The sequence below is a fragment of the Berkeleyomyces rouxiae genome (assembly GCF_048999995.1).
Source record: "Berkeleyomyces rouxiae strain 22BRR77 chromosome Unknown BrBRR77_ptg000004l, whole genome shotgun sequence".
In the NCBI taxonomy this organism is placed as follows: Eukaryota; Fungi; Ascomycota; class Sordariomycetes; order Microascales; family Ceratocystidaceae; genus Berkeleyomyces; species Berkeleyomyces rouxiae.
The window spans coordinates 1,250,316-1,276,592 of NW_027396494.1; the positions used below are offsets into that span (position 1 = coordinate 1,250,316).

At 53.7% G+C, this 26,277-nt stretch overlaps 11 protein-coding genes across 11 annotated transcripts; 6 read left to right on the forward strand and 5 right to left on the reverse strand.

Annotated features, from left to right (window-relative positions):
* Positions 1–1,525: 1,525 nt before the first annotated feature.
* BROUX77_004573 (uncharacterized protein) lies at positions 1,526–1,870 on the forward strand (the record flags this gene model as incomplete). Its single annotated transcript, XM_073749350.1, has 1 exon — positions 1,526–1,870. The coding sequence occupies one exon, from the start codon at positions 1,526–1,528 to the stop codon at positions 1,868–1,870; it is 345 nt and encodes a 114-aa protein (XP_073605030.1).
* A 1,205-nt stretch (positions 1,871–3,075) lies between these two features.
* Positions 3,076–4,122, reverse strand: BROUX77_004574 (uncharacterized protein; the record flags this gene model as incomplete). Its single annotated transcript, XM_073749351.1, has 1 exon — positions 3,076–4,122. The coding sequence occupies one exon, from the start codon at positions 4,120–4,122 to the stop codon at positions 3,076–3,078; it is 1,047 nt and encodes a 348-aa protein (XP_073605031.1).
* A 2,512-nt stretch (positions 4,123–6,634) lies between these two features.
* On the forward strand, positions 6,635–7,414 carry BROUX77_004575 (uncharacterized protein; the record flags this gene model as incomplete). Its single annotated transcript, XM_073749352.1, has 1 exon — positions 6,635–7,414. The coding sequence occupies one exon, from the start codon at positions 6,635–6,637 to the stop codon at positions 7,412–7,414; it is 780 nt and encodes a 259-aa protein (XP_073605032.1).
* A 244-nt stretch (positions 7,415–7,658) lies between these two features.
* Positions 7,659–8,621, reverse strand: BROUX77_004576 (uncharacterized protein; the record flags this gene model as incomplete). The annotated part of the gene is made up of 5 exons (XM_073749353.1): positions 7,659–7,667; positions 7,733–7,777; positions 7,838–7,963; positions 8,081–8,407; positions 8,619–8,621. The coding sequence occupies 5 exons, from the start codon at positions 8,619–8,621 to the stop codon at positions 7,659–7,661; spliced, it is 510 nt and encodes a 169-aa protein (XP_073605033.1).
* Positions 8,622–9,151: 530 nt separating this feature from the next.
* Positions 9,152–10,789, forward strand: BROUX77_004577 (uncharacterized protein; the record flags this gene model as incomplete). The annotated part of the gene is made up of 2 exons (XM_073749354.1): positions 9,152–10,424; positions 10,518–10,789. The coding sequence occupies 2 exons, from the start codon at positions 9,152–9,154 to the stop codon at positions 10,787–10,789; spliced, it is 1,545 nt and encodes a 514-aa protein (XP_073605034.1).
* Positions 10,790–11,443: 654 nt separating this feature from the next.
* BROUX77_004578 (uncharacterized protein) lies at positions 11,444–11,963 on the forward strand (the record flags this gene model as incomplete). Its single annotated transcript, XM_073749356.1, has 2 exons — positions 11,444–11,843; positions 11,935–11,963. The coding sequence occupies 2 exons, from the start codon at positions 11,444–11,446 to the stop codon at positions 11,961–11,963; spliced, it is 429 nt and encodes a 142-aa protein (XP_073605035.1).
* Positions 11,964–15,302: 3,339 nt separating this feature from the next.
* Positions 15,303–17,477, forward strand: BROUX77_004579 (uncharacterized protein; the record flags this gene model as incomplete). Its single annotated transcript, XM_073749357.1, has 1 exon — positions 15,303–17,477. One exon carries the CDS (start codon positions 15,303–15,305, stop codon positions 17,475–17,477), a length of 2,175 nt encoding a protein of 724 aa, XP_073605036.1.
* A 1,082-nt stretch (positions 17,478–18,559) lies between these two features.
* On the reverse strand, positions 18,560–21,599 carry BROUX77_004580 (uncharacterized protein; the record flags this gene model as incomplete). Its single annotated transcript, XM_073749358.1, has 4 exons — positions 18,560–19,069; positions 19,131–20,887; positions 20,994–21,283; positions 21,334–21,599. 4 exons carry the CDS (start codon positions 21,597–21,599, stop codon positions 18,560–18,562), a joined length of 2,823 nt encoding a protein of 940 aa, XP_073605037.1.
* A 1,237-nt stretch (positions 21,600–22,836) lies between these two features.
* BROUX77_004581 (uncharacterized protein) lies at positions 22,837–24,499 on the forward strand (the record flags this gene model as incomplete). The annotated part of the gene is made up of 2 exons (XM_073749359.1): positions 22,837–22,852; positions 22,914–24,499. The coding sequence occupies 2 exons, from the start codon at positions 22,837–22,839 to the stop codon at positions 24,497–24,499; spliced, it is 1,602 nt and encodes a 533-aa protein (XP_073605038.1).
* Positions 24,500–24,766: 267 nt separating this feature from the next.
* BROUX77_004582 (uncharacterized protein) lies at positions 24,767–25,115 on the reverse strand (the record flags this gene model as incomplete). The annotated part of the gene is made up of 2 exons (XM_073749360.1): positions 24,767–24,916; positions 24,981–25,115. 2 exons carry the CDS (start codon positions 25,113–25,115, stop codon positions 24,767–24,769), a joined length of 285 nt encoding a protein of 94 aa, XP_073605039.1.
* A 172-nt stretch (positions 25,116–25,287) lies between these two features.
* Positions 25,288–25,905, reverse strand: BROUX77_004583 (uncharacterized protein; the record flags this gene model as incomplete). Its single annotated transcript, XM_073749361.1, has 1 exon — positions 25,288–25,905. The coding sequence occupies one exon, from the start codon at positions 25,903–25,905 to the stop codon at positions 25,288–25,290; it is 618 nt and encodes a 205-aa protein (XP_073605040.1).
* Between the last annotated feature and the right edge of the window lie 372 nt (positions 25,906–26,277).

The window sequence follows — 26,277 nt, forward strand, 5'->3', positions numbered from 1 at the left end:
TTAGACCATATCGGACTTGTTTTTGAAAAACACAATGTAACTACAGTATATAAGCCACAACAAAAATCAGCGGCGAAACAACCCGCACTGAAGGTGGCAAACCATTGGGCACCTGGCAAGAAGTGGCTGACGCTGAGGCAATTGCAGCCCCACACACCATGCAAGCAGCCCACGAGCTACCGCAAGAGACGACCGGCGACCTTTACCTATGTCTTGATAACAGGGGCATTGTGAACCGTCTGAATGCAGAAGAGGGCGACCTGGGGACATCCCAAACAGCCATCGACGAGACAAGACGACTCCTGGCAAGCTGGAAGCTGAGACAGGGCGGGATCTTTGCGCCAAAGGCAAGAGTCAGATGGGTACCGGGCCACAAGAACATCCCCGGCAATGAAAGAGCCGACCGGTTAGCCAGAGTAGTTGCTGGGACTGAAGTTGGCGGACTCGAGATGTCGCTCTCCAGGGAAAAACGGTGGTGCCGGGAGCAAGCTGCCACAGAGTTCAAGACGTGGTGGGGGGCGCAGAACGGGCCTTCCCATATGGACAAGCCGGAGCCCGTCGAACCTTGGAAGTTCAAGGACTACAGGGAACACGACCGACTCGATATTGGCACATTGATGGCAGCAATTTCTGGACACGGCGACTTTGCCACGTACCACCAGAGGTTCGAGCACACCGGGGCCGCTCACGATTGTCCGAGATGTGGACAGGAGAAGACCCCGTGGCACCCGTGGACGTGTGACTCGATCCCACAGAGGCTACGGCTGACGGAGAGACTCGTTAAAAAGCTTCTCCCTACAGTCAAAGGATGCAAGCAGCTCCTCAAGAAGTTGAAGAGGGTGAGAGAGGAATGACCAGCTGCGATGGCGTTTGGCGTGGTATGATTTTGTATTTCTGTTTTGTCTTTGGGTGCTTTCTTTCGTGCATTACTTGCTTCTTTTTCTTGTTCTGTTTTCTTTTTTTTTTTTTTTTTTTTTTTCATTATCACAGTCTTCATGTATCCCCCCTGATGTATCCCGCGCCAGGAGGTGCTTATCACCACAGGGAAATCCCGAGTCGGCGTCTACAGTTTCTTCGGAGCTGGGAGACTACGGTCACCAAGGCAGTCCGAATCGGAGGATCCCGGCAGCCGGTTATGCCGCTGCCAGGCTGCCAGGACCTGCCTGGTCATCTTATGAGTGTTTGATGAACACTCCGAATGATGTAAAATAGATGAAATGAAATGAAATGAAATGAAAAACGGCAAAAAAACCCCAGATTTTCAGGGAGAACAAAACACCGCGATATGCATCTACCGACTTTCCCGAAGACTACCAGAAACTTGTGTCACGATGCATAATCACAAAACTATCTCGAGATCATAAATAGGTAGCCTATAGGTATGGGCTATGGTTATAATTAAGGGCGAAATCCCAAGGTTCAGACAGGCAAGTGGAAGAACATCTCCAGCAATGGAGAGCAGCCTCCGGCTATCATTGACATAGCTAGCGTTGAACTTAACGTTTGGCTGCTATTTTCACACAACATGGAGCCAAAACACTCCGATGACCTTGCTACAGGTCAAGCGCCTCTCGTTTCCTCGGATATCCCAAGCGATAGACACCCGCAAACCCCCGAACCCACTCTATCCGGAAGCACCTCCGTAAAATCCGAGACAGAGGTTATTGAGCATGAATCAGACCTCTCCACGTTGACCGGAACGGGGGAGACCGACACTCAAACAGTCTTCTCTACAAACTCCAGACAAGGCCATTATTCCCAAAATGGCATCTATCTTACCTCCGCTAACTCGATCACTGAGTCACTAGCCTATCTGGCCGACCATAACCGCGAGCCCCCCATCTCGGATGGCTTTAAAATCGTGGACTAGATGTCTCGTTTGGCATCTCCGGACAGTATGCCCCCGGAACTGTGCTTAAAACAAATTTTCTTGAAAGCCCGCGTGTCCAAAACTACGGCCCTCTTCTACTCCGGCGTTGACCTATCAAACTACCAAGCCGAAGCCATCGAAGTAGCCGATCTAAGATGGCGTTTGGCTTTCTTAAAAGCCGTGGGCTCCAAATGGGAGGTTGATCGGACCCTCCCGGAGTTCATTGAACTAGTGGCCTCTCAAATCAACAATATTGTCCATTTTCATGAAAAAGGGTTCGATATCTTCCGAAACATCTCCTACAAACCGCAAACAAATGGCTCTCAAATTTACTTTGACCAAGTCGAAAACTTCGACGACATCAGGCCAAAATTCCCAAGATTTTCTGGATCCCTAGCTCTTCCTTGATGAGAAATGCATACATAGAAATCAAGCGCTTTCATCTCTCAATCATTAGTCAAGAAATCTGCGCAAATATACGGGAGGCCGATGACCTTTCTAAACTCCCAACTCTGAGAAAGTCCAGGACAGCCGTACTGACACTTGCCTCTATCCTTATAGCTGACACTGGAATCCATCACTGGCATACCTGCAAGATGAGTCATCCCATGGGGCACCGCACACGTACAGGTAACTCCTGACAATCAGGCAGAGCAAGGTGAAGCTACGGTTCCTAGCGATGGGAAGGGTAGAACTAGTTGATATAGATAGTGGAGATTGCATGTGTCAAAACATGCTTTATTTGAATTGCGTCCCCATCCGGCGAGCGTGTTGCCAAGTTGTCCAGATTCAAATACATCCGCCTTGGCACACACACTCATACCGCAGAATAGAACTCCTCAGCTCTGAAATGGTAGAAATACGAAAAGAACTTGAATCGTGACTGAGCTATGTCAAATCAACATCAAGGTAGTCTATGTCGGAGCCGAAGAACAGCATATTTTCACGTGTAAGTTGTACATTGTAGTTATTAGCATCAAAACTAGCTGTGCGACAAGGACGTTGACAAAAGTGAGCATCTGAAGTAACACAAAGAAAGATTCCAGAAAAAAGGCGCTGCCTGTGAGCCCCAATTTCAGGAATCTGTGTACAAGTAAACCCCGAGACCAGAACACCTACTAACAAACTCGAAGTTTGCCGACAACCCATAATATCGACCAAGCTCAACTACACTAAACCTTTATCTAGTAATACCCCGCATACTCTCATTGCCTCATATATCTATCATAGTGGCTATGAGTCTTGTCTTCGTACCTGTTTGGCGAATGCTCTACCGCTGGCCCCCACGCATCACTCGGTTGATATTGCAATGCCTGGGCATGTTGCTGCGGGTAACTTTGCTGTTGATAATGAGACTGTGGAGTATGTTGCGGGGTGCCCTGGTACTGCGATGTACTAGACTTGGGTGTGTTGTAGTACTGGGGAGTGTATTGGTGGTACTGGCTCTGATATTGGGCCTGAATCTGAGGCGTGTGGTGATCTGACTCGTGAAAGTATGGCGGTGTCTGGTACACTGCTTGGTAGGTCTTTTCTGGAGTTCGGAAGATACCGTCTTGATACAAGGCCTGTGATGACCCAGCCTCTTCAGCCTCTGGCGGAGCCACAAACTGCGAGCCCTGCCTACGCTCTCTATCCTTGCGGTCTTTTCTCTCATCGCCCGCGGCATCGCGCTCTGCAGGCCACAGCATCGGCGCAGGTGCCAGTAGGAGCTTGGCTCTGGGGATCTGAATATCCTTTGTCGACAGGCGCAGGTCGAAAATATCGTGCTGGAACTCTTCAATGACATACTCGGCCAAACGATCGGCCTCAGCCCGCAGGTCAGCCATGTTGCGCTGCACCGTGCGCACCGAGCATGCACAGCCAGTCTTGGCAATCAACTGCTCGGCCGTAGCAGTGGGCGTCAGAACCAGCGCGATGCGTAGCCGCGTGGCCATCTCTTCGTTGATTGCCGGCGGGCGACCGGGCCGCTGTGCCGTGCTGCTGCGCAGGCTTCCGTGCTGCTGCACGGCAGCCGCAATGCTGTCGGTCGTCTCGAGCTCCATAGTAACCAGTCTCTTGGTGGCTCCCTTGACACAGCCGCTATTGATGATCTCGTAGATGCGCTGGCGCTCGATGTCTGTTAGTGAAGGCACTGTGAGGCATGCATACTTTAGGTGGCCTGGGTCTTTCTTGGCCCTGCGCTCGGTACGACTGGCCATGACAGAGGGAGAACTCGATAAAGATTCGTTAACGGGGAAGGTAGAGAATGGCATAACAGTAGTGTATATTAACTGGTTTCACTTTGCTGATATTCAAAAAGACTGCTAACCGAGAAACAGATTGCGCAACAAGATATGGTGGGAGGGTGTCGACACATACAGCAAAGTGTAGAGCGAGCACTTCTCGCTTTATATCATGGGGTGAGAGCTCCATGCACCTTCAAAAGAATAAGAAATAACAAATCGACCATGATTTCCTGCCTCTTGCCTTCTCTCATCTGATGTCACATTCACCTTGGACGCCTACTCTGGTATACGGCCAATCCAGAGCAGTTGCAACACACGCCAGCTCGGCCATGCTCGTGTTAGTGAACCTCTCGTTTCCCTACTGCTTTGCAACGCAGCAACCATACCGGCGTTGGTTTCGCCTAACAGGGCTTGCACAGCTGTGCTGCCGCTGGTGTCCTCGCCCCTCATAAACGACAACAGGAAACCCGGACTAGATGTACTTGTAGTAGACCTTTGACGGTGTGGCTTGGGCGGTGGGACGCCGACTTTACACAAAGCTGAAGGCAAGAAAAAGAAAAGAAGATAAAAAAAGGGAGCAATAGCTAACATTGCTACAATCCCAGTCAGTAGGCCAGTCCTGTCTTTGTCCAAAGACCCCAGAAGCCGTTCTTGGTCCGACCATTCTGGGTTTGTCATGTTCAGATCCTATGTTTGCAGTCAACGACGAGTCATCTATGGATGGCGTTGGCAAATCGCAAGGTGCATTACAACTACACGATCTCTCTTTTTTTTTTGGGAGGGGGGAGAGGGGACGAATGACAAATTACGATAAAGCAGCCGAGGCATGGGAGCCACTCAGCTGGACTGACAGCTGGGGGTTACGAGACAGGACAACTTTGAGGTAAAGATTGGCAGTCATGCATGATCAATACCCTTCACCTTATAGAGGCCGAACTAGCAGATCCATTGGATATCTGGTTACCTACCTGTCTTGAGCAATAGGTTGATATGTATCTCTAGTTGACTCCTTTTTCTGCTCTTGTTTTCGCTTTGTTTTTCACTGCGTATTTGTGCAACCCTCTCTACAGAACCCTAGCTACAGCCAAGTATCTGTCTCACAAGACTCTGCTGCAAAAGCCCACCACCAAACATGATCAATGAAGCTGATATGCTTCAGCTGCAGTAGCTATCCGGTCGCCGCCTAGATTCTGGAGGGCACTGGCAGCTGACAAAGATACTGACTGGCACTCTCGCAACTGACACAGCACAACTACCATTTAGTACACAGGCACCATAACCAACGTTGGTTATGTACAAAAAAGGAAAACGCAAAGCCGAACTGTCACTACCACCCTCCATCAGCAAGGGAGCGAGAGAGAGAGAGAGGGCGGCGCGTTGAACAATTGGCTGCGGCCTTGGTGAGTCCTTGGATAAGCATTTCAGCCCGATCTGCGAACGAAGATTTGACACCAACATGACGCACCAGTGCAGAAGGGGCGATAACTATACAAAAGGAGAAGGGGAACCGAGGCGCTTGGCCTGGACCGTGAAGACCTCTGTCAAATCTTTTTTTTTTTGGGGATTTTTATTTTTCAGCTGTAGAAGCTGAGGCGCCGTGTGTAGACGGAAAACGACGTGTAATAAAAAGATACTTGCAAAAAAAAGTAACTAAGTATGCCCGTGTCCGTCTATGTTTGCATGCACCATCTGGTGCAACCCGATTTCCCCCCCCTCTCTCTACCTTTCTTTTTGGTTTTTGGTCGTGTAACTAGCTCCGCACTGTCTTGCCCTCTGCCACTGCCGTATATTGTGCTCTCCTGCTCTCCTGCCTTCCTGCTTTGTACGCCGACTATTCGATCCTTGTGCGGCTGGTCTTGTCTGGCGCTTTTAAATATATGTAGCTGGGTCCGTTGCTGCTGAGACTATGGCTGCCACACCATCACTCGTAGGCGCTGGTGCTAGCGCTGGCCGTGAGCCTCACTCAGCCCCAGCGCTGGCCAGCAGCGCCGGTCTATTCTTCACGAGCCTGAATGGTTACGACTGGCATCTTTTGCGGTCGCCGAACTGACGCGCTGGTCGGTATCGGCCCGGACCCCATGATTCAAGCCCCGCCAAGATGCTTTGTTCCTGTACTTTTTTTATGGTACTTTTTTTTTATGTCGATGGGCAACAATGGCAGTATGCCCGCCAGCACAGCTTTACTGAAAGCATCTTCTTTTTTCATCTGAAGCCTCCTCGTCATTTCTCTCCAGAGGTCATAGAAGCTAGTGTGGTCGTTGGTAGTGGAGTCATTGAAAGCGGAAGGCACGCGAGCCTCCATCGAGATGAAAGAGTGGTTGCTTGTTTGGAGCCTAACGCTTGCAGAGTAGTTGCCTGGGCCATCTTATTCTAGAAATAAAGAACAATCAGCCCATTGCTCCAGAACTGCAGCTTGTTAGGAGATATTTCTTCTTCAGAGAGTGCGACTCACTCTAGAAAGACTCCAACTTTGTTCTCTCTTTCTGTTCCTGTTCACCATCGTCCCCGTTATCATGCCAACAAATACCTGCCGCCTGCCATGAACTCAAACTCTATCTCGCTCACCAATACGCCGTACGTCTGGCCTGAAGGCCATGCCCGATACACGCTTCTGCCACGCACCACGTGCCTGATCCCGCCCATGCGCACCATCCATCGCTACTTTGTGCGGACATGTGAAAATGCTGCGACCCACACAGTGGCCCCGCTACGCATCGTATGCACCGTGCGCAGCCCCTCGTTCCCGCTCCGCTGTGGGCCGCTGTGCCGGATTTGCGGAGACGAATGTAAGCTGCAGGGTCCATCAGTGGCAGAAAAGGTTGGCGGCCAGTCGTCTGCACCCAATGCTCGTGATACCACTGTTACAGAGAGCAGCAAACCGGCCGGTGACGCCGGTGAAACCGGTGTGCCTGCTTGTGGCAGAACGTCGGCGGACGGCTTCCGGCCGTTTTGGTACTGCAACAACAACCACTCTTTCTGGTTTGCCTGCTACAACGACATGGAGTGCGTACTGCCCGAAAACCCGCGTTGCTACTGCCTGTTCACCACGCGCCTGGTGCAGGATGGCGAGCGCTTCTACTATCGATGTGCCAGCGCTGGCTGCGGGTACATTGTCGACTACCCGGTAGACATTTGGCCGCCGCCATCAGTGACGTTGGAGGAGGGAAAGGAGATGCTTCAGCTACTTGCAGACGATGGCGGCGACGACTACTTTGAGGATATTTTTGGTCCGGTTTCGTGTGTGGAAGAGAATGCAGACCGTATTTTTCAGCAGACGCATACCGGGGCCAGATTGAGGGCGTACAGCTTTGCCGGATAAAGGGAAACAGGCAAGGCTTCCTTGAATGACATCTAACATTAGTAAATAATCAGAGTTTCTAGCCTAGCAGCAGCTCTTTGGGCTTGGCGAACAGACAAGATTGAAACACAATTGGCAGTTGGCGGCACAGTAAACAAAAGATGAGGCAAAATAGGAGACACCTTGGATTGGAAACGCCGAACAATGGCAAGTAGTATTGAACAGAACATGCAAGGGAACAGGAAAAGAAGACGGCTGGCGGTGTTTAATCAAGCTGGTGCAGTTGTTAGCGTGGGCTACGGCCATTGGGACGGCTCCGGCGACCAACAGCACACTTACAGGTGTTAGGAAAGACTCGGCAACGAAACGTGCCCGGGCATTGAGCTGTCGGAATGGGGTTAGCCCAAGTCATTGTGGCAGAGGGTACGACGACGGGGCACTCACGAATAGCTTCATTTCTGATATCTCTTTGTCGACCTCCTCCATGAACTGGATGATGAAGTCAACCAGCTTGTGCTTGAGCATTTCTTCGGTGTGGAAGTTGGTGATTAGGAAGGAGATATCGTAGCCCTACAGCAAGATATAGTGTTAGCTTCCGGTAATGATACACGGTGGGGGCGGGGGTGGACGGGAGCAGTCCTCTCGGCTTTGGAGCACGCCCGCCGGGGCGGCTCCGGATCCTCTTACCTTGATCGGCTTGCGGCGCAGAATAAAGAACGAATCGGCACGTTGGGTCAGGAAACGCGTGAACTTGTGCACCAGAATCTGCTCAATCTCGTCGGCCTGCTTGATCTTGATGCTGATGCGCACAGAGTTAATGCTGGGCTCAATCAGCACGCGCTCGTTTTCATTGCGGGCAATCGTCAACGGCGTCAGCAGCACCTCGGGCGACGTGCGGGCCTCGATTTCAGGGACATTGTGGCGCTCCGAAACCTGCGAGGCAAAGTTGGACAGCGTCAGGGCGGCCGTCAGCGAGCTGCGGACGCACTGGAGATACGGGCGGAGGGACTGGGACTGAGGGCGAGGACGATAGAGTTAGCGGGTGAGGACATAGAGCGACGTGGCGGACAGCAGCGGAGAAGGCGCCCGGGCTCCGGGTGGCCAGGAGTTCAGGTGGAGCGGCACAGGAGGAGGTCGGCGGGATTTCCGGGCCGGCCCAGCACCACAGCCCACCACGGCCTGAGCCCCGGCGTCTATCGGGACGACTCGGCTATAAAGGACTCACCATTGTGGGCAAACGAAACGAGGGAGATCGAAGGCCTTCGGTCAATGGCACAAAAGACAAGACAAAAAGGACTAAATTGGAAAAACAATCCAGCAGGCAACAAGATAAACAAGACAAGCTGCGAGGACAGCTTCGAGCTTGGCTTCCAGCATTTCCATGACGACACTAGAGCTCAGCCCAGTTGCTGGCCTTTCTGGGAGGCTAACCCAGACAGCGGGACTAGGGTCTGGTGCACGTGGAGTTTGGTGCACCATATTTCAGCTGCATTTTAGCCAGAACATGATTCAGCCTTGCCGACTTGATTGCCAGAAAAGTTCTGGGAAACCGCAAGGCTGACCGCCCCATCTCCAGCTTTTGTGGCAATCTCACGCCTCCACGCGCAGTGTTCAATTAACTCAAGGGCACGCCCTTCTGGAACCTCTCCCAAAACTCTTGCACGACAGACATTCTATCCGGTCTTTTACCACCAGTTGACGCCCGCCTGTCCGCCCGCCCGGACTCTCAGACCCCAATCTCCTGACCTCGCCTTCATCATGGCGACCACCGACGCTCCTCTCGAGGAACTCAAGCCCCCGACCGGCGTTGTGCGTCCTCCGCCCGAGATCCGCGTGATTCTTGAAAAGACTGCCGGCTACGTGGCGCGCAGCGGTGCCGTGTTCGAGGACCGCATCCGCGCCAAAGAGGGCGACAATCCCAAGTTCAGCTTCTTGACTCCGGCCGATGCCTACCACCCGTTCTATCAGTGGCGCCTTTCGGAAATCAAGGCTGGCCGCGGCACTGACGTGTCGGCTGGCCGTGTCGGCGAGGCCGCGGCTCCGGCCAAAAAGGTCCCACAGGGCCCGCCGAAGCCGCCCGCATACGAGTTCTCGGCGCGCATGCCGCGGCTGAGCCAAAAGGATTTGGAGGTGATTCGCTTAACGGCGCTGTTTGTTGCGCGCAATGGACGCGCGTGGATGACCCAGCTAGCCCAGCGCGAGACGGGAAACCCGCAGTTCCAGTTCCTGGCGCCCAACCACACCTTCCATACCTTTTTCCAGAATATGGTCGACCAGTACAAGCTGATTTTCGAGATGAGTGGGCTGGATGGAAAAGGCACGCGGCTCCAAGAGGAACGCATCGAAGCGCTTACGCGCAATATAACGGACAAGTTTAACGTGCTGGCGCGCGCAAAGCAACGCGCCGAGTACGAACGCTACGAGGAGGCCGAGAAAAAGAAAAAGGTCGAAAAGGAAGAGGAAGAAAAGGTCGAGTTTGAGCGCATTGACTGGAGTGACTTTGTCGTGGTGGAAACCATCACATTTGACGACTCAGACGACACTGCCGATTTGCCGCCGCCGGCAAACCTGGCCGATCTCCAATACGCTTCGCTGGAAACCCGCAAGCAGGTTTCCATCAGCGCGGACCGCCGCATCGAAGAAGCCATGCCCACCGACGACGAGCGCCCAGTGTACTACCCGCCAGCACAGCTGACGACCGGCGACTTCTCCCTGCCCGTACATCCCGCCGTGGCAGCTCCCGGGACGACGCCTGGGGCGCCAATCAGCCCAGCCGTGACCGCCGGACCCGGAGCGCCGCCGCCCGGTGTATACTTGGATCCGTATGAGGAGCAGCGCATTCGCGAGCGCGCCGAAGCACAGGAACGCATCAGACAAACAAAGGAGCAGGCAACGGCCGGACCCGGCCCGTCAGTCAAGATCAAGGAAAACTATGTGCCAAGGGCGCAGAGAGGCCAGAAGAAGGCCATGGCCATCTGCCCCAACTGCCAGCAAAAGATCCCAATGGACGAGCTTCAAGAGCACATGAAGAGTGAGTTCCCCATCCCCATTTCCACCAGTAGCCTTTATCTGCCAATCGTGTATTTGTATGCCTGCTAACACTCTTGTTCTCCTCTACCTACAGTCGAGCTGCTCGACCCACAGTGGAAAGAGCAAAAGACAAAGGCCGAAGCCCGCTACGCGACAACCAACATCTCCACGGCTGATGTTGCCAACAACCTCAAGCGCCTGGCCAGCCAGCGTTCTGACGTCTTTGAGGACGTGCAGGGTCTTTCTGAAGAGGAGCTTGCGCGGCGCAAAAAGACAGGAGTCATTGGTGTGGACGGGCGGCCGGAAGTTAAGTCGGGGCCGCAAATGCCGCCGAATATGATGCCGCGATACGGCGGCGGCCGGTAGACGGGATTGGGGTCTCTTTTCTCAGCGCGTTGTTTCCAAGGGTTTGCTTGCTATCGGTTGGGTTCAGGTTTGTTGGTATATCTCTTCAATCAAGTCATTCGCATATAAATCAGGGGAGCCCCTCTTTTCTTGATGGCTGTCCTCAGCGTTAATACTAATACATGGTCGTTGTTCCTATGATGTCAGACTTAAAACCTGTACGGCAAGAACTGCCCCCAATACTTGTTTCCAAACAGGTAGCTGCCAAAAAAAACCATATGGAGATCGGCCGCAATTGTCATAATTACCTCTGATCTCACACCAGGAGTATTTTTTTCTTCGGTTCAGAGCAGTTGCTCTTTTGGCAAAACCTCGCGCCCGGCACGTGACAAGGCTGAAACCATTTGGCTTATCACCAACATTAGCCCAATAGGCTTTCAGCCTTCTACCCCCCCTCCTTGGTCTTCTCTCCCCCACCACGTAAACAACAGATTCGCTACAACACAAAAAAACACAAGACGCACGCTCACCAGCAACTTTTTCTTGTCTTGCGTGCCACACCGTCTTATTTCTGACTTAAGGGTTTTCCTGCCACATATCTAATCGCCGCCGCTGGCCTCACTCCTCCTCCTCTCCCCGCCCGCCCGCCGAATACCCTCCCGCCGATAGCCCGCCATGCAGTCCATGCCCGACACACGCCTCCAGACCTTTGACGAGATATATGGGCCGCCCGAGAACTTCCTCGAGATTGAAGTGTGCAACCCGTGCACGCACGGAGTCGGCCGGAACATGTACACAGACTACGAGATCCTCTGCTGCACCAACATCCCCGCCTTTAAGCTGCCCGAGTCGACGGTGCGCCGCCGGTACTCGGACTTTGAATACTTTCGCGATATCCTGGAGCGCGAGAGCGCGCGAGTCACGATTCCCCCGCTGCCGGGAAAGGTGTTTACGAATCGCTTCAGCGACGATGTCATCGAGGGTCGGCGCGCCGGCCTTGAAAAGTTCCTCAAGATTGTAGTTGGCCACCCGCTGCTGCAGACGGGGAGCAAGGTGCTCGCAGCGTTTGTACAGGGTAGGTTTGCCATGTCGTTGTCCAGTGGTGTTGTGTGGGCTGCCAAAGTCTCGGGAGGTTTCTGTTACTAACACTTCTTTTTCCCTACTAGACCCTAACTGGGACCGCTATGCTTGGTGATTATATTGAAGTTAAGCCAGACTGGAAGCTAAGCCGGGGGGAGGCTAAGCCGCAACAGGCTGGCCGCTACTACTGGACCATGAGAGACTTGCCATCCTTGCTCCAAAATGCTAAAACTGGCGGGCAAGATCTTGCGCAGCCATCGCATCTCATTCATCATGATGCTGTTTTCTTTTTTTTCATTGTTTTGTCAGCAAAGTACTTGTATGTACGTACTTGTGTGGTTTCTTGTAGCTAGTTACAGCTGGTCTGGATATCAAAGCTTTTTGTCTCCGGTTTCTTGCGTTCGACCCTTAATATTGCGCCTGCAACCCGTGGCGTCTACCTATGATCCTGAGACTTGTCTTGGATCTTGATCTTTGACTGCTGCCTCGCTTTTGGCTACTCCTTCGTCTTAGCATGACCAAATGTCAAGGCAAGATTTCTTTAGTGTAGTTGGCCGTTGCAGGCAGGTGATGTGGTCACATGATGGAGGATTCATTTTGGCGATCCTCTCACGTTGACACATTCATCCACTGCAGAACCAGCAAACAATGAAGGCTGATCTTGAAAGCTTTTGAGAAAAAAAGAAAAAAAAAAGCAGAACCAAGCCCAGCTGAAAGGTTCGCATTGGACGAGGTGGAAGCGAAGGAGCGTGAAGCAGGGATCTGTCTTTCTGGGGCGATGGAAAAGAGAGAAAACATGATACGGCAGAGTTTTTTTTTCTTCTGCCAACTCTTCTCCTCCTCACCCGATTTTGGCCATTTCACCGGTGGCTGAGACAAAGAAAACGGTGGGTAATGCCATGAGGGTAAGACTAAGAGCCATACTATAGCAAGAGGAGAAATAAGTCTGAAGTCATACTAGGAAAGTACGGAGAAGCATGTAAGTCGAGGTTAGCAGTAGTTGCCTAGTTTTGCGAGATCGAGTCCCATTTGAGTTGGGGAAGGAACCCAAGCGCGTGCCTGCCTGCTTATTGTCTTTGGCTCTGGAGTCTTGTCTGGGTCTGACTTGGTCTCCAGGCTTGTGATTTCGGGGAGGGGCACGAAATAAGATTATCAGTCAGCGCAGGTACAAGTATCCAGACAGCAATAGGAACCGACCGAAGCTTCTTGGAGATTGGGGACCGGGCTAGATGTGTGTTTGCGTGCAGCAAGGGAAGGGGGGAGAGATAGCCGGGACTGTGCCAAGTCAGATACGAAGATACACCAGATGTGTGCAGGGCGTGTCTGGCCTAGCACGTAGTGCATCCTGGCCGGACGAAAGCATCGCCGGCGTTGGTTTTGCTGGATGGCCTGTGTTTGTCGTGCGGACAGACGAGGGTGCGCGTTGCGCAGAAACACAAAGTCTTATTGCTCCAACGGCGGGCGTTGTTGGTCCAGGCTTTCGCTTGGCCGCTGATGCTACCCGCCCAAAGCAATGGCCACAAGACAGAGTACACAAAAAAGAAACGTTGTGCATGTCAGGAGCTTTGTTCATTTCCGTACTGCTGTTGGGCAATCCGCGAACAATCAGTCAAAGCCTGTCACCAGCGGGCTTGTGCATACAGAGAAAGGTACGCCTTGTCTTGTACAACATGCATTCGTCAAGTCAAACCAGCACCACAGCCGGCCATGTTGATCATGTGCTTGTCTGTGTGTATGAGGCTTTTCTGTGCTGTTGTCGTGGCTCTCTGGCCTTGCCTCTCGCTCTCTAGCCCTTGGAATCACAAGCGCCGGGATGGGACGAAGTGCAAGGTCTTGATAAGGAAAACCGGACCCAAGATAAAGAGTAACTAACTAGTTAACTAGCGATTTAACAGAGGAGCCCTGTAAATTCGCTGCTTTTATAGAGTGCAGCGGACATGGGGGAGGTATAATACTGCTCCTTGTGCTCCAGCATCATGTAATCCATGTCTGGGCACTTGACCGATGCCCATGGCCCCAAGCCCCCCGCCCAAAGAGGTAAAAACAGAGAGCCAGGGCAGGCCGGCAGCCAAATCATGGTGACGTCGGGACGAGGGAGGGAGCCCTGGACGAGGGCGGTTGGAGAACAGACCATATTGCCCGCAAAGCGGCCGACGGAGAGCGGGCAGAAGTGCGTGAGCGCAGTGGCGGCAAACGTGCGAGGCATTGTGCGTGGACAAAGTCGTGGCGGCTACAGGCTGCCACAAAGACTGGAAACCGCTGTAGCTCTGTGGTTGTCGTCTTTTCAGAGGTGCCGAGACGCCGTATTCAGGGCTTCAGAGCTTTTCGAAAAGCTGAGGAGCTTGTTGCTGGCGGTGCAGGGCCATAAGTCTGCAGACATACAATCAGATAATAGGCAGTTGCTTGATCCAGCGGCTTGGCTGCTAAGCCCATTAGGGCCCAGTTTTCTTGGCTCCGCTTCTGGCCGAGGAGGCAAGAGGAAGCCCGCAGGATGGGGTTGTTTCCTTGGACTTGACGATTTCGTCACAGAGGGCAGTTGCTTGAGGTGGGCGGGCGACGACTAAGTGAGGAAACCACATCCGTATGTGCTTGCCAACAGCAATTTTGCCGCGCCTGCCTTTTTTTCTCTCTTTTTCTATGACACAGGCTAAATTTTCACATCTCGAGTTTTCTTTTTTTCCTCTTCCTTTTTTATTCTTGTTCCTTTCATCCAACATCACCACAATCTCGCGCCGCCTCGAAGCTGTTTCGATTTTTCCGCCTTTATCGCCAGCCCACCGAAACGAGCCCGTTTTTCTTTTCGTCCTCACTGTCTTAATTCCCTCTTTTTTTCTGCCCACCATACGACCGCCCGGACCCGAAAACACACATATAGCAATACAAATAACCCCAGCATCCACGTCCAAACCCTCGCGCGAACCAACCCTCCCGGCCTGCTCCGTGCTCTCTTGCCTCTTGCCCTTGCTCTGCTGCTGTTATTTTTACACTAAACGCCCTTGTCCGAAGCTCTCTTTCGCTGCCCGCCGATACGCCCGCGAAACGGCAGCTTGAGATTCAGGACTGCCTTCTCTTGTGGTCCTCGTTGCTTCTTGTCTCGGCCCTCTCTTGGCTGCCCCTCTGTTATAGGCTCCAAGACTTGTTCAGAGCCATTCTTCCCTTGCTTCCAGGTGTCCGTGCTGCCGCACCCCTCAAATAGCCTGCTCTACCGCCTGCTCTCGCTCTCTCCCTTCGGGGCCTTTGTTCTCGTGCTTGCTTCTTTTTCTGCCTCACAATCCCTGTTGGCCACCCTGTACCTATTATTGTGCTCTCCCTGAGCGCAAACCGCCATGGCAATGGATGCGTAAGTACTCGTCATTTCTCTCTTCTTTCTTCCTCCTCTGTTTGCACTCGGCTTCTGCTCCGTCCTCAGTCGCTCTTTTGAATCTGCCCGAGTGCTAGCCACTCACTGCCCGCCATGGTCCTCGCTGACAGTCTCAACAGCTTCATGAACATGGCCGCCTGGACCAGCCATCCCGCTGCTTCCGGCGAGTCGGATTCTCCTTCTCGCACGCCGCGCTCATTTGCCCATTTGCGCTCCTTTTCCCAGTCTCTCTCGCTGTCTGTAACCGGCGCTACACAGTCACAGTCCACAACGACCCCGGCTTCCACACGTCTCGACATGAGAAAAGCCTCTGACGTATACGATCCTGACGATGAAAGCGCACATCCGCCGCCATCGCCGCCCTCTCCCTCCGACTCCGTCACCGCTCCCCTCACACCGGTGGACTCCGAAGAGGCCGATCTGAGCACTCTGCCTGACCCACGCGTCAAGCTTTCCTCCGTGCCCGAAGAAGAAGATCGACAGGCTGCAGCCACTACAGCCCTCGAAAACGAGGTGACCACACTCAGCAACAAACTGATCAGTGCCATCAACCACCAAACCATCCTCGACAACACCCTTTCCGAAACGCGCGAAGAACTGTCCCGCGCCAAAGATTCGGTCCACCGCCTTGAAGGCGTCGTCACCAAGCAGCGCGAAATGCTCTCAGGCGATGTATGGATCCGGAAAAAAGCCTACGAGGCCGAGAAGTGCGATCTGATTGCCAAAATTGGCGAGGAAAAGAAGCTGCGGTTAGACGTGGAGAACGAGAAGAAAGCCATGGAACGCGAGCTTGAGCAGCTGTCAACCGCCCTATTCGAAGAGGCCAACAACCTCGTTATTGCCGCCAAGGAAGAAGCCCAGCGCGAACAGGACGTCGTTCTGCGCAAAAACGACCAGCTCAAAGCACAAGTGGCCGAGACAGAAAACCTGCTCCGTTTCCAGCAGGACCAGCTGGCTGAGCTGAAGCATCTTGTCGAGCAGATGAAGCTAGAACGCGAAGACCAGGCCAGCAATGTTACTACCGCCACCTCGACATCCTCGCCTCGCTCCAGCCATACCTACTCATCACGCGAAGATCTATCCTCGGCCGCCTCCAACTTCCTATCACCGACTACCGAGCAGCACGCCACCATGCCGCCACCAGCCTCGCCCACCTCTCTCACACACCTCATCACACCTGTGCTCCGGACCGATCTAAACGTCTACGAGGACTTCAAGACCCTGGTCAACGTCTCGCACAACTATGCTAACCGCCTCTCCGGCGGCTCCTTTTTCGGCAATACCTCTATATCCGGCAGCTCGCTCAATCTCGGCAGCATAACAGGCGGTGTGACCTCGAGTGCCGCCTCCATTCTGTCCTCGGCCGCTTCGGTCCATAGCACGGCCAGCACCACCACAGCATCCATGCCGCACCTCAAGGACCTAAAGTTCTTCAAGCGTGTCATGGTCGAAGACATTGAGCCTACCCTGCGTCTAGACCTCTCGCCATCGCTGTCTTGGCTCGCACGCCGTAGCGTCATTACCGCCATCATGGAGGGCTCGCTTGTCATCGAGCCCGTGCACTCGACCGAGCCCATCACCTCCGTCATCCACCCGCACACCTTTGCCTGCTCGCTGTGTGGCGAGTCACGCAAGGCCGCCGAGTTCCTGCGCACCCACCGCTTCCGCATCAGCGAAACCGACTCGGCCCAGCGCTACCCGCTGTGTCCCTACTGTCTCTGCCGCATGCGCACCACGTGCGAGTTCATGGGCTTCTTGCGCATCCTCAAGGACGGCCACTGGCGCGCCGAAGACACCGATGACGAAAAGGCAGCGTGGGAAGAGAGCGTGCGCCTCCGTGAGCACATGTTTTGGGCGCGCATCGGCGGCGGCGTCGTGCCTGTCCAGCACCACCAGTTTGTCCTTGGCAACCGCGCGTCGGGCAGTCTGCGCACCGGCATCAACAACACCAACAACGGCGATGACGACGACATTGTCAGTGTCATTGAACACAACTCCTTGCCGCACTCGGATTCAGTGCACGCCGACTTTGGCGACGACCAGGCGTCGGTTGCGTCATCGGCAACCTCGGACGCGTCGCATGCCAGCGATGCCAGCGAGACCGATGCCGAGTCGCCCATTGACGACGCCGAGGGCGCCGACCGCGCCTGCAGCCTGCCTGTGGCGGTCGGCCAGGACTACAACGATGTTTCGTTTAGTCTAACCGAGTCGTCGCCTGCGCCGTCTGTCGCGGAAGATAAGAGCGAGACTGGCTGCGGAAAGGCTTAAACGACCGTGCCTCTTATTTCTTCTGCCCTCGGCATGGCACTCCTTTCACTCGCCCACATCTCTCTCTCTCTCTCCTTTGTCCCCCTTTACCTGATCATCTCCTTCCGTACTCACACATACACATACCCCCTCCTCATCTTCATCTGTAAGCTTTTTATTTTTCTTTCCTGTTCGTTTTTCGACTTCTAGTATCGGTTCCTACTACAGTTTTCTGTTCCTTGTAACTACCTTGGGTTCATTTGTTGGTACTGCCTGGATTCCTAGCATTTTCGCATCGGCGTTTTTTTTTTCTTTTTCTTTTCAGCTTCTTTGTTCTCCTTGTCCGTTCTCACTCTTCTTCATATTCTCGGCGTCCGGGTTCTTATCTACTTCTGTTGTTTCTTGGGTCTCCTATTTTTGTCTGCACCCCTTTTCTTGTTTTTTTTTTCTTTTATCTTTTTCCTACTCTTGTCTCCCATTTCAGCTCTAGTTTTCTTCCTTTCATGTCATCATCGTCACACCATCCAGCTAGACAGGCTCTCTTTTTTTTTTCTTTCATTCTTGGTTATCGCGTACTCTTGTATTCTTCCATCTCTCATACCACCTAACCCGTCTCTCTCCTCCCTCCCTCCGTGTCTGTTGTCACGAAGCTCTATTAATAAAGCCACTCCCACGCAAGGACTAATATTCACTCTTTTTTCTTCTTGCGTAATCTCACAAACTATCCTCTTGTTATCTGTAACTGTGAATCGTAAAGCTTGGTCTGTAACTTGGTGATATGTTGCACCAGATGAGCTGCTTAAATCACACCACGCCACATAAACCAGTCTCGTGCAAGAACTTTGCGGACAAAAACAAGTATTATATAAACACATACAAATGGAATTCAACAAAAGACGTACAAGACTACACAAATGAAATGGCAAAGTTTGGAAAAGCCAAGAAAAAAAAATCCAAGTGTCGTCCACTTTCCGTCCTCCACGCCGTAAGAGACTTTGTTTTTTCTCTCGTCATCGTCATAGTAGTAGACTCTAAAATAAAGACAAAAAAAAGGAAAAAAATAAAATGAGAAAAAGAAAACTCTCTCCCTCACACACACACGCTTAGGCCTTCTTCGTAGCACCGTTGCCCTCGCTGGCGGGCTTAGGCTTGAGCTCTTCCGCCTCCTTGGCACCGTCAACGCTTTCCTTCTGCGCGGCAGGGGCAGCGTTATCCTGGACGTGCTTGGTCTCGGGCTCGACACCCTCGACGTCAGGATGCGGTGGCGCCTGCTGACCGGCCCAGCCGCCATCAGGCTCGTCAACATCATTGCCGTCGGCGTCGACAACGCGCGTGCGAGTCTCATAGCGCGTCTGGAACTCAACCTTGCCCTTGAGGCCTTCAACAACCTCGGGGTCCAGCAGGTTGCCGTCCTGGTCACGGTACTCGACCTTTTCCTCGCGCTGAACAAGCTTGTGGTTCAGACCCTGCGGGCCATCTGAAACCAGGGCATCGGCCATCGGGACTTGGTCAGCGGGGGCATTGGGGTTGGCGGGAGCGGCAGGGTTAGGAGCTTTGGCAGCGTCGGTGTGGACGGCAGCCTGGCTGGCAGGAACATTGGTGTACTGGTCATACTATAGTGATATCAGGTTAGCAAGGAATTCATCGATTCTCATGACTGAGGAAAAGGCTTACCGAGTCGTAGAATGTGTTGCAGTCAAAGTCCCAGGTCTTCCAAAGCTTCAGGTTCTGGCACTGGCCCCGGGTCCACATGTTGCCGTAAGCCAAAGGCGCCCAAAGGGTGAAGGCAATGACGGCCAGGACTAGGAACACAACAGCAGCCACCTTGTTGAAGATGAAACTCTTTCCAGGCTTGAGACCGGGAAGGCTGACGCGGGCAGTAACAAAGTCAAAGACCTGGGCAAAGGCAAACACGCCAAAGTACAGGGCCGGGAAGTAGTGATGAAGGAACAGCTGGCGCTGCATCAGGTAGAAGGGGAAGTAGTGGAAAGCCCAGCCCAGAACAGAGGAACCAACCTCGTAGTCAAAGCGCTTGAAAACAACATTGCTGTAGTCATTGCAGCTGCGCTGCCAGCGGAGGATAGCCAGACCCTTGAACACAACGTACAGGACAACAGACAACGTGGCGCTGTACCAGACAACAGGGTTACCAATGAGGTAAATCTGGCGGTGGTCACGGCCCCAGAAGTTAATGCCACGGCTCAGAAGAGGCCACGAAGGCGGACGCGAGTCCCAGGCGTGAGAGTCAGTCAGGCCGGCGTTGGTCTTCCACATGACCTGGTGCAGTTCCCAGAACTTGCCAAAGAAGCCGGGGTGCTCGTAGTTGACCTTTTCAGAATCCTCGCCCAACAGGGGGTGCTCGTTGTACTCAATGTACCACAGAGAGTTTGGCTCAGTACCGCCGCGAGCACAAGTAACCTCTTGCTGCTCGGAAGCCCACTCGGGAAGCTTGACCTTGTGCGAGAAAAGAGCACAGCCAGACATGATGTGAACCAGGCGGAACTTGGTCTCAATGGTGCGTACGCGCTGCTTGGCAATCTCGCCCTTGGACTTGGACGCAACAATTTCGACACGGAACAAATCGTTGGCATCGCCCTCGAATCCCTCATACCCATAGCAGGAAACTTCATTTTGCCAGTCAGCCTCGCTGACAGGAGGACGGACATCATGAGAGTGGAGGCGGCGATGAGTAGGCTGGTGGTACAGGCGAATGATTGAGCCGTGCTTGAGGTGAGCAGGCTCGGGGAGGTTATCCCAGGCCAGAGTCCCATTGATAGGCTCGCCGTTAATGTCGAGGGGCTGGGTGTTGTTCTCAATCAGCCACATGTTGTTGTGGTCCTTGTGGGGGTACAAAGTGATTTGCTGCTGCTTGGAGCCAGTAGGGTACATGAGAGGGTGTGAGTGCAGGTAGCCGCCCTGGGTGTTGACATGGCGGATACTGACACGGGAGCCCATCAGGACATCAGCAGGGACAGCCTGCATGGACTTGGAGTTGAGAGTGGCCTGGAACTCGGAGCTCATGAAGCCATCGCCCTCGCCAGGGTTCACCAGGCACACAAAGTGAATGGCAAACATGGCCATGTAAAAGGCAATAGGGATACCAATAAGGCAGACGGTACGAGCAAAGAAGTGCTTGAACCAGGTGCGCGCTGAAACGTTGACAGTGTCGCCCAGAAGAACCCACAGCTGCACCAAGGTCAGGGTACCGACCCAGGCAATGGTGAACAGGCCAACCCACTTGATGCTGGCAGTGATGCCGAGACCAAGACCAGTCATAATAAGCCAGAACCACCAGCTCAGGTCAAAGGCCTTGGCCGGGCCCTGCTCGTGCTGGTTGGTGAAGGAGGTGAAGGACAGAGCAGTAAAGGCAGTAGCGATCATCAGCGGCGAATCAAGCAGGATCAGGCGGGCCTGGGTAAGCAACCCGTTTTCTAAGAGCAGTGGTGTTAGCCGAGACTCTGAAATTAATGAAGGCAGCATGTTTCAAAAGAAGCCCTTGTGCACAAGCACAGGTGTCAATGCTTATATATTACGTACCAAAGACAATGGCCAGAGAGCCCAGAACAGCCGTGGTAGTGCGGCAACCGGAAGCCTTGATAGTGAGGAACATGGTCGGGGCAAGGAGGATGCCGCAAATGGCAGGGAACAGGCGCATAGCCACGTACGGAACTCTGGGCTCGACGTAGTCCTTGCCGATCTCCTTGAAGTCGAAGTCACCCTTGAAGCCGGCGAGCCAACCAGCCAGGGCAATGAGCATCTTAGCCAGGGGCGGGTGGACGTCCATGAAGAAACGGCCCTTGATGTACTTAGTAGCAAAGCCACCGAAGCTGGCGTCGGTTAGTATCTGCAGACACGGCGGGACGGCCGAATGACTTACTGCACCTCGTCGAAAACGACGCTGTCGGGCTGGTAGATGCGGAACAGGCGCACGCCGGCAGCCAGAAGCGTCACCAGAATCATCCACTGGTAGTCCATCAGCGGCAATAGAAAGACGTCGTTGTCGGAGACGCCGTCCGAGGCATACGAGGGCTTGGCAGCCACGGCCTTTTTAGGCTTGGAAGCCGAGGCACCTCTTTTCTCAGAGACCTGGGCCACGGCTCCGGACCGCGGCGGGGCCGGGGATTTGGAGCTTGACCTCGCCATTACGAGAGGGGCAAGATTGCTTGGGGTGTTTGTGGTGTGGTAAGGGGCGTGATCATGGGCCGGTGCGGCGGACGAGAAGAGGCGGGGCGGCGAGGCGGTGGTCGGGATGGTCCGGAAGAGCCGGCAGAGAGAAGCAGCAGCGGCGTCTATCTGGATACAGAAGGAATTTCCGGAGCGATAGGGTCGGGCGGCCGGTGAAGTCTCGGCGGCGTGGGCAGGTTCAAAGCTCCCGGCGACAAGACAGCAAGCACGGCGAGGTGAGAGCAATTGCCACAGAAACAATGAGCAGCAGCACAAGATGCAATTGACTTGCACAAGAGCGTCGTGAAGAGCAAGAAAACGGCGGCAGCAAAAGCACAGCCTGGATGCAATCAGGAGACGAAAGGAAAAGAACGGCGTGGCTCTTCGCTGGCGATGCGCTCCCAAAAGAACAGCTTAGCCTTTGTGGGACCCAGTCTAGCGGCTGTCTCGCGAGGGAAGGAACACGACACGTCTGCCAGCTTTTTTTTGGCAGCAGCCGCCCCGTATAGCTGTGCACAAGGGCGCAAGTACCCAGCTGGAACGCTACAGCTGACGCAGCTGCTGAAAGGTATCCAGTACAAGATCGATGTAGCGCCAGACGCTTGTGTGGCCCTGGGAGGTACGTACCCCTGCCGGCCCCAGATGTACCGGTACGAAGAGGGGGGAGGCGGAGAATAGGGTTTCGTTGCAGACTTGTACGCCACGCAGCCTGGGTTACCGCTACAGCTGGTTACAAGTAATGCAATACAAGCTGCACCATCTTCTGCTTCAAAACACTCGCGGAGCTCTCTCATTCGCTCTCTTGAGGCCACTCTAGCTTCTTGTCCTTCCTGTCTCTTGGACTCTTCCACAGAGTTCGGGCCCGGCCTACCCTGGCGCTAGCCCCTTGCAGACATCCTCTATCAAGGTCACGTGCGTTCAGGGATGAGCTTTGCGGCGCGAAGTCACGTGCTGTTCGCGCTAGTCGAAGATGACAGAAGCACAGTCGCCACAAGTGGAGAGCTCTCTGTTAGGGTTAAAGCTTGCCCTCCAAACGTTTCCGTTGCGACAAGGCTACGACCAGCAACGTCATTCATCTTGCTGCCATCTTCGACTCGGGATTCCCTTCCTCCAAACCAAAAAACCAACTTTACTACATTGCTCCCCAGTCTCACCAATTCTGCCCAATCTCCTCCAGCCTACCACAGTCTCGCTCTTTGAAAACTGCTGACCCACAATGTCCAGCTTCACCGGTATGGGCTTCGCCAGCTTCCGCCCTTGTCTGGCCCTTTTTTCTAACAGCTCCTCTTCTAGTGTCGGTCAAGCACCGCGGCACAAAGTACGATGTCGAAATCGCCGCTGATTCCACAAGCACCGACTTCAAGCTGCAGCTTTTCAGCCTCACCTCTGTCGAGCCCGATCGCCAAAAGGTCATCATCAAAGGCTCTACCCTCAAGGACAATGTCCCCATGAACACCCTGGGCCTTAAGCCAGGCCAGGCCCTGATGATGATGGGGACCCCCGGTGACGATCCGTCGGGTGCGCTTGTGCGGCCCAAAGAGGCCACCAAGTTTGTCGAGGACATGGGCACCGATGACATCACGGCGCTGGGCCTCCCTCGCGGCATTGTAAACAGCGGCAACACCTGCTACCTAAACTCGGCCGTGCAGGTGCTGCATTCCATACCCGAGATTGCGAATGACTTGCCGAAGCAGCCCAAGGCTACTGGCGAAGTTGCCACCCAGAGAATGTACACCGAGCTGCTCAAGCTCTTTGGAGTCCTCAAGGCCCGCCGGCAAACTCCCACGGCAACCCTCTTTATCCAGGGCCTGCGTACCGCCTACCCACAGTTTGCCGAGCAGTCCAAGCATGGCCATGGCTTTGCCCAGCAGGATGCTGAGGAAGCCTTTACCCAGATCCTCACAGTTCTCAAAATCAACGACCCTACAGCTGAGAACGGCAACAGGTCCCTCATTGACAAGTACATGACGGGCACCTTTCAGACTGTCACCACGTGCGACGAAGAAGGCGATGCCTCCGAGCCAGCTACTGGCAGCGAGGACTTTTCCAAGCTAAGCTGCCACATCACCAGTAGCACCAACCACTTGCAAGATGCCCTCAAGGCCGCCTTCACAGCTCAGCTAGAAAAGAACTCGGCAGTTCTAGGCCGCAACGCTAGTTACACCAAGAAGATGCTGATCTCCAGACTCCCCCGCTACTTGACAGTTCATTTTGTGCGCTTTTTCTGGAAGCGTGATTCTCAGAAAAAGGCCAAGATTATGCGCAAGGTGACTTTTCCTGCCGAGATTGATCTGACCGAGTACTGCACGCCTGAGCTCAAGGCAAAGCTAGTTCCCGTCCGCGACAAGGTGCGCGAGATACGCAAGGATGAGCTAGATATCGAGCGTGCGCGTAAGCGGCGCAAGGTGACTGCGACCGCCGATGCTTCAACGGCCCCTGCTGCTAAAACGAGCGAAGTCAATGACAAGGATGGCGACACTGAGATGACGGAAAACTACAAGACTGATGCGCAGGTTGACGCGGAAAAAGATGCCGCGCTGCAAAAAGCCAAGGATGAGCTTCGCGCCATTCTCAACCCCGAGCTTGTTGCCGACGACGGCGCTAACCAGACCGGATTGTACGAGGTCAGCGCCATCATTACCCATCAGGGCGCCAGCGCTGACAGCGGCCACTACACGGCCTATGTCAAGAAGGAGCCAGTCACCGACCCCAAGACGGGCAAGAAGATATCGGACGGCAACTGGTGGTGGTTCAACGACGACAAGGTATCCGAAGTACCGGCCGAAAAGATTGAGGGTCTTTCCGGCGGTGGTGAGACACACTCGGCTCTTGTGTTAATGTACCGTGCCGTGCCACTGCCGCTGGACGAGCAGAAGTAGGCGGACCGGGCAAAGCCAGAAGGAATAATGTCCAAGGTGGAGGGTTTCCATAGTTTTGTCACGATTATGCTATCAACAACGAATACACAAAGTCCACTTTCAATCGCAAATCAGAGATACAACATTTTGACAACTGTTTAGTTGGTTATATTGGAACACATGTTTATACACTATAGCACCGAGGTGATACTTTGTACTACATAACGACACACAAAAGGATGGCCCCTAGAGCTAGCAGCAGAGACTCCTTTCTCATTCATGAGGCGTTCATCGCTTTTCATTGCGTTCTCTAACACGCTCTTTAAATACATCCAGCTTACGTTGTACCATGTCTCGTTGTTTGTACAACGACGTCTTTTGACTTTCGAGAATGGCAATCTGATCTTCGAGAGAGGCCTCGCGGCGCTGTGCGATTTTCTATAGTCTAGGTTAATACTCTACATAGAAGCAAGGGGGCACACGGAACTCGGAGAGAACTCACGTCATTCACCTGCTTCTTCTCTTTTAGCCCAGCACCCAGCAACGTACTGGAGATAATCACCACCGCCGCACCGACAGCGAGCACACGTGCGCGCGTGCGCTGCACCGATGTGAAGGTCTTACCCGCCTGATTCATCGGCAGAGATCCAAGGGGCCGGAGAGGGTCCTCTGTGCGACTGGGCGAGCCTTGTTGCGTGAAATCCTAGGTTTGGAGGACAAGAAAATAATAGAATCGAGTGGATTTTCTACTTGTACTACTTTTTTCTCTACGCTTCAAAAAAAGAGGCGTAGAGACAGACGGATATGTTTTACACCCAGTACTCGCGCCACGCAGCGGTCGAGCGCTGGCGAGCCTGCTTAGGTCTACCGGCGGCACTGGAGATGTGTCTCCTAGACACGACAGAGGCGCTTTCAGGGCTTGCCCGGGCGCAACGCGGCCTCAGTATGAACCGGTGAACGGCGGATCGGCGGTGAGAAAGGCCGGTAGGAGAGCGGTGCACAGCGACCTGGGCGTTGGGGTCTGTCGGAGGCAGCGGAATCGATGTGCTGTTCGCAGATACAGTCTGGCCGTTCTTTTTGTCCGACGGTGCAGCTGGAAGTGCAGAATCAATCGGAGGCCCGGTAGCTTTGAGGTCCCGAAGCTGGATATCGGCGAAGCGGGGGCTGGGTAACGATGCCTCAAAGGAACTTTCGAAGCTCGCGGCAACGGTGGCGCTGGGCGGGCAGCGCTCGTGGGCTCGCGGGCCGGCAAGTGGCGCAAGGCTGGAAGAAAACAGGGAAAGTGCGCGGACCACAAGCGACGTGACAGCAGTAGTGGGAGGTTCGGCAAGGCGAGACCGAGATGATGTTGACGCTGGCCGAGCTTTGGTGTAGTTACATGGCCGAGCTGGCGTTGTGGAATAGCTTAGTAAGCCAAGAGTAGCCATATTTTTTTAGGTGAAGGAGGGGGGCGCTTTTTGCGGGAAGGCTCGTGAGTGGGGAAAGACACGGCAGGAGTCAAGAGGAAGTTGTTCTAATATGATTAAATGGACGACGACATGGACAGAAGGAAATTGGCAGTATATAGACGGTAGAAGATGCAAGAATAAGGGAAACTCAGTTGCTCGTCCAAGAGACCGCCTGCTCGGGTATGAGGAAGACATATGTACTTAGGCCTACCAACATGTTGTCTGGGCAGGTGAAACTCCAAAAAGTACAGGCATTTTTAAACGAAGAAAACAACACGGGGCAGGTCTAAGAAGGAACCTCTCCTGCAAAGGGAGGAAGGAGGCTTGGATGTTCATCGCAACTGGCTGACC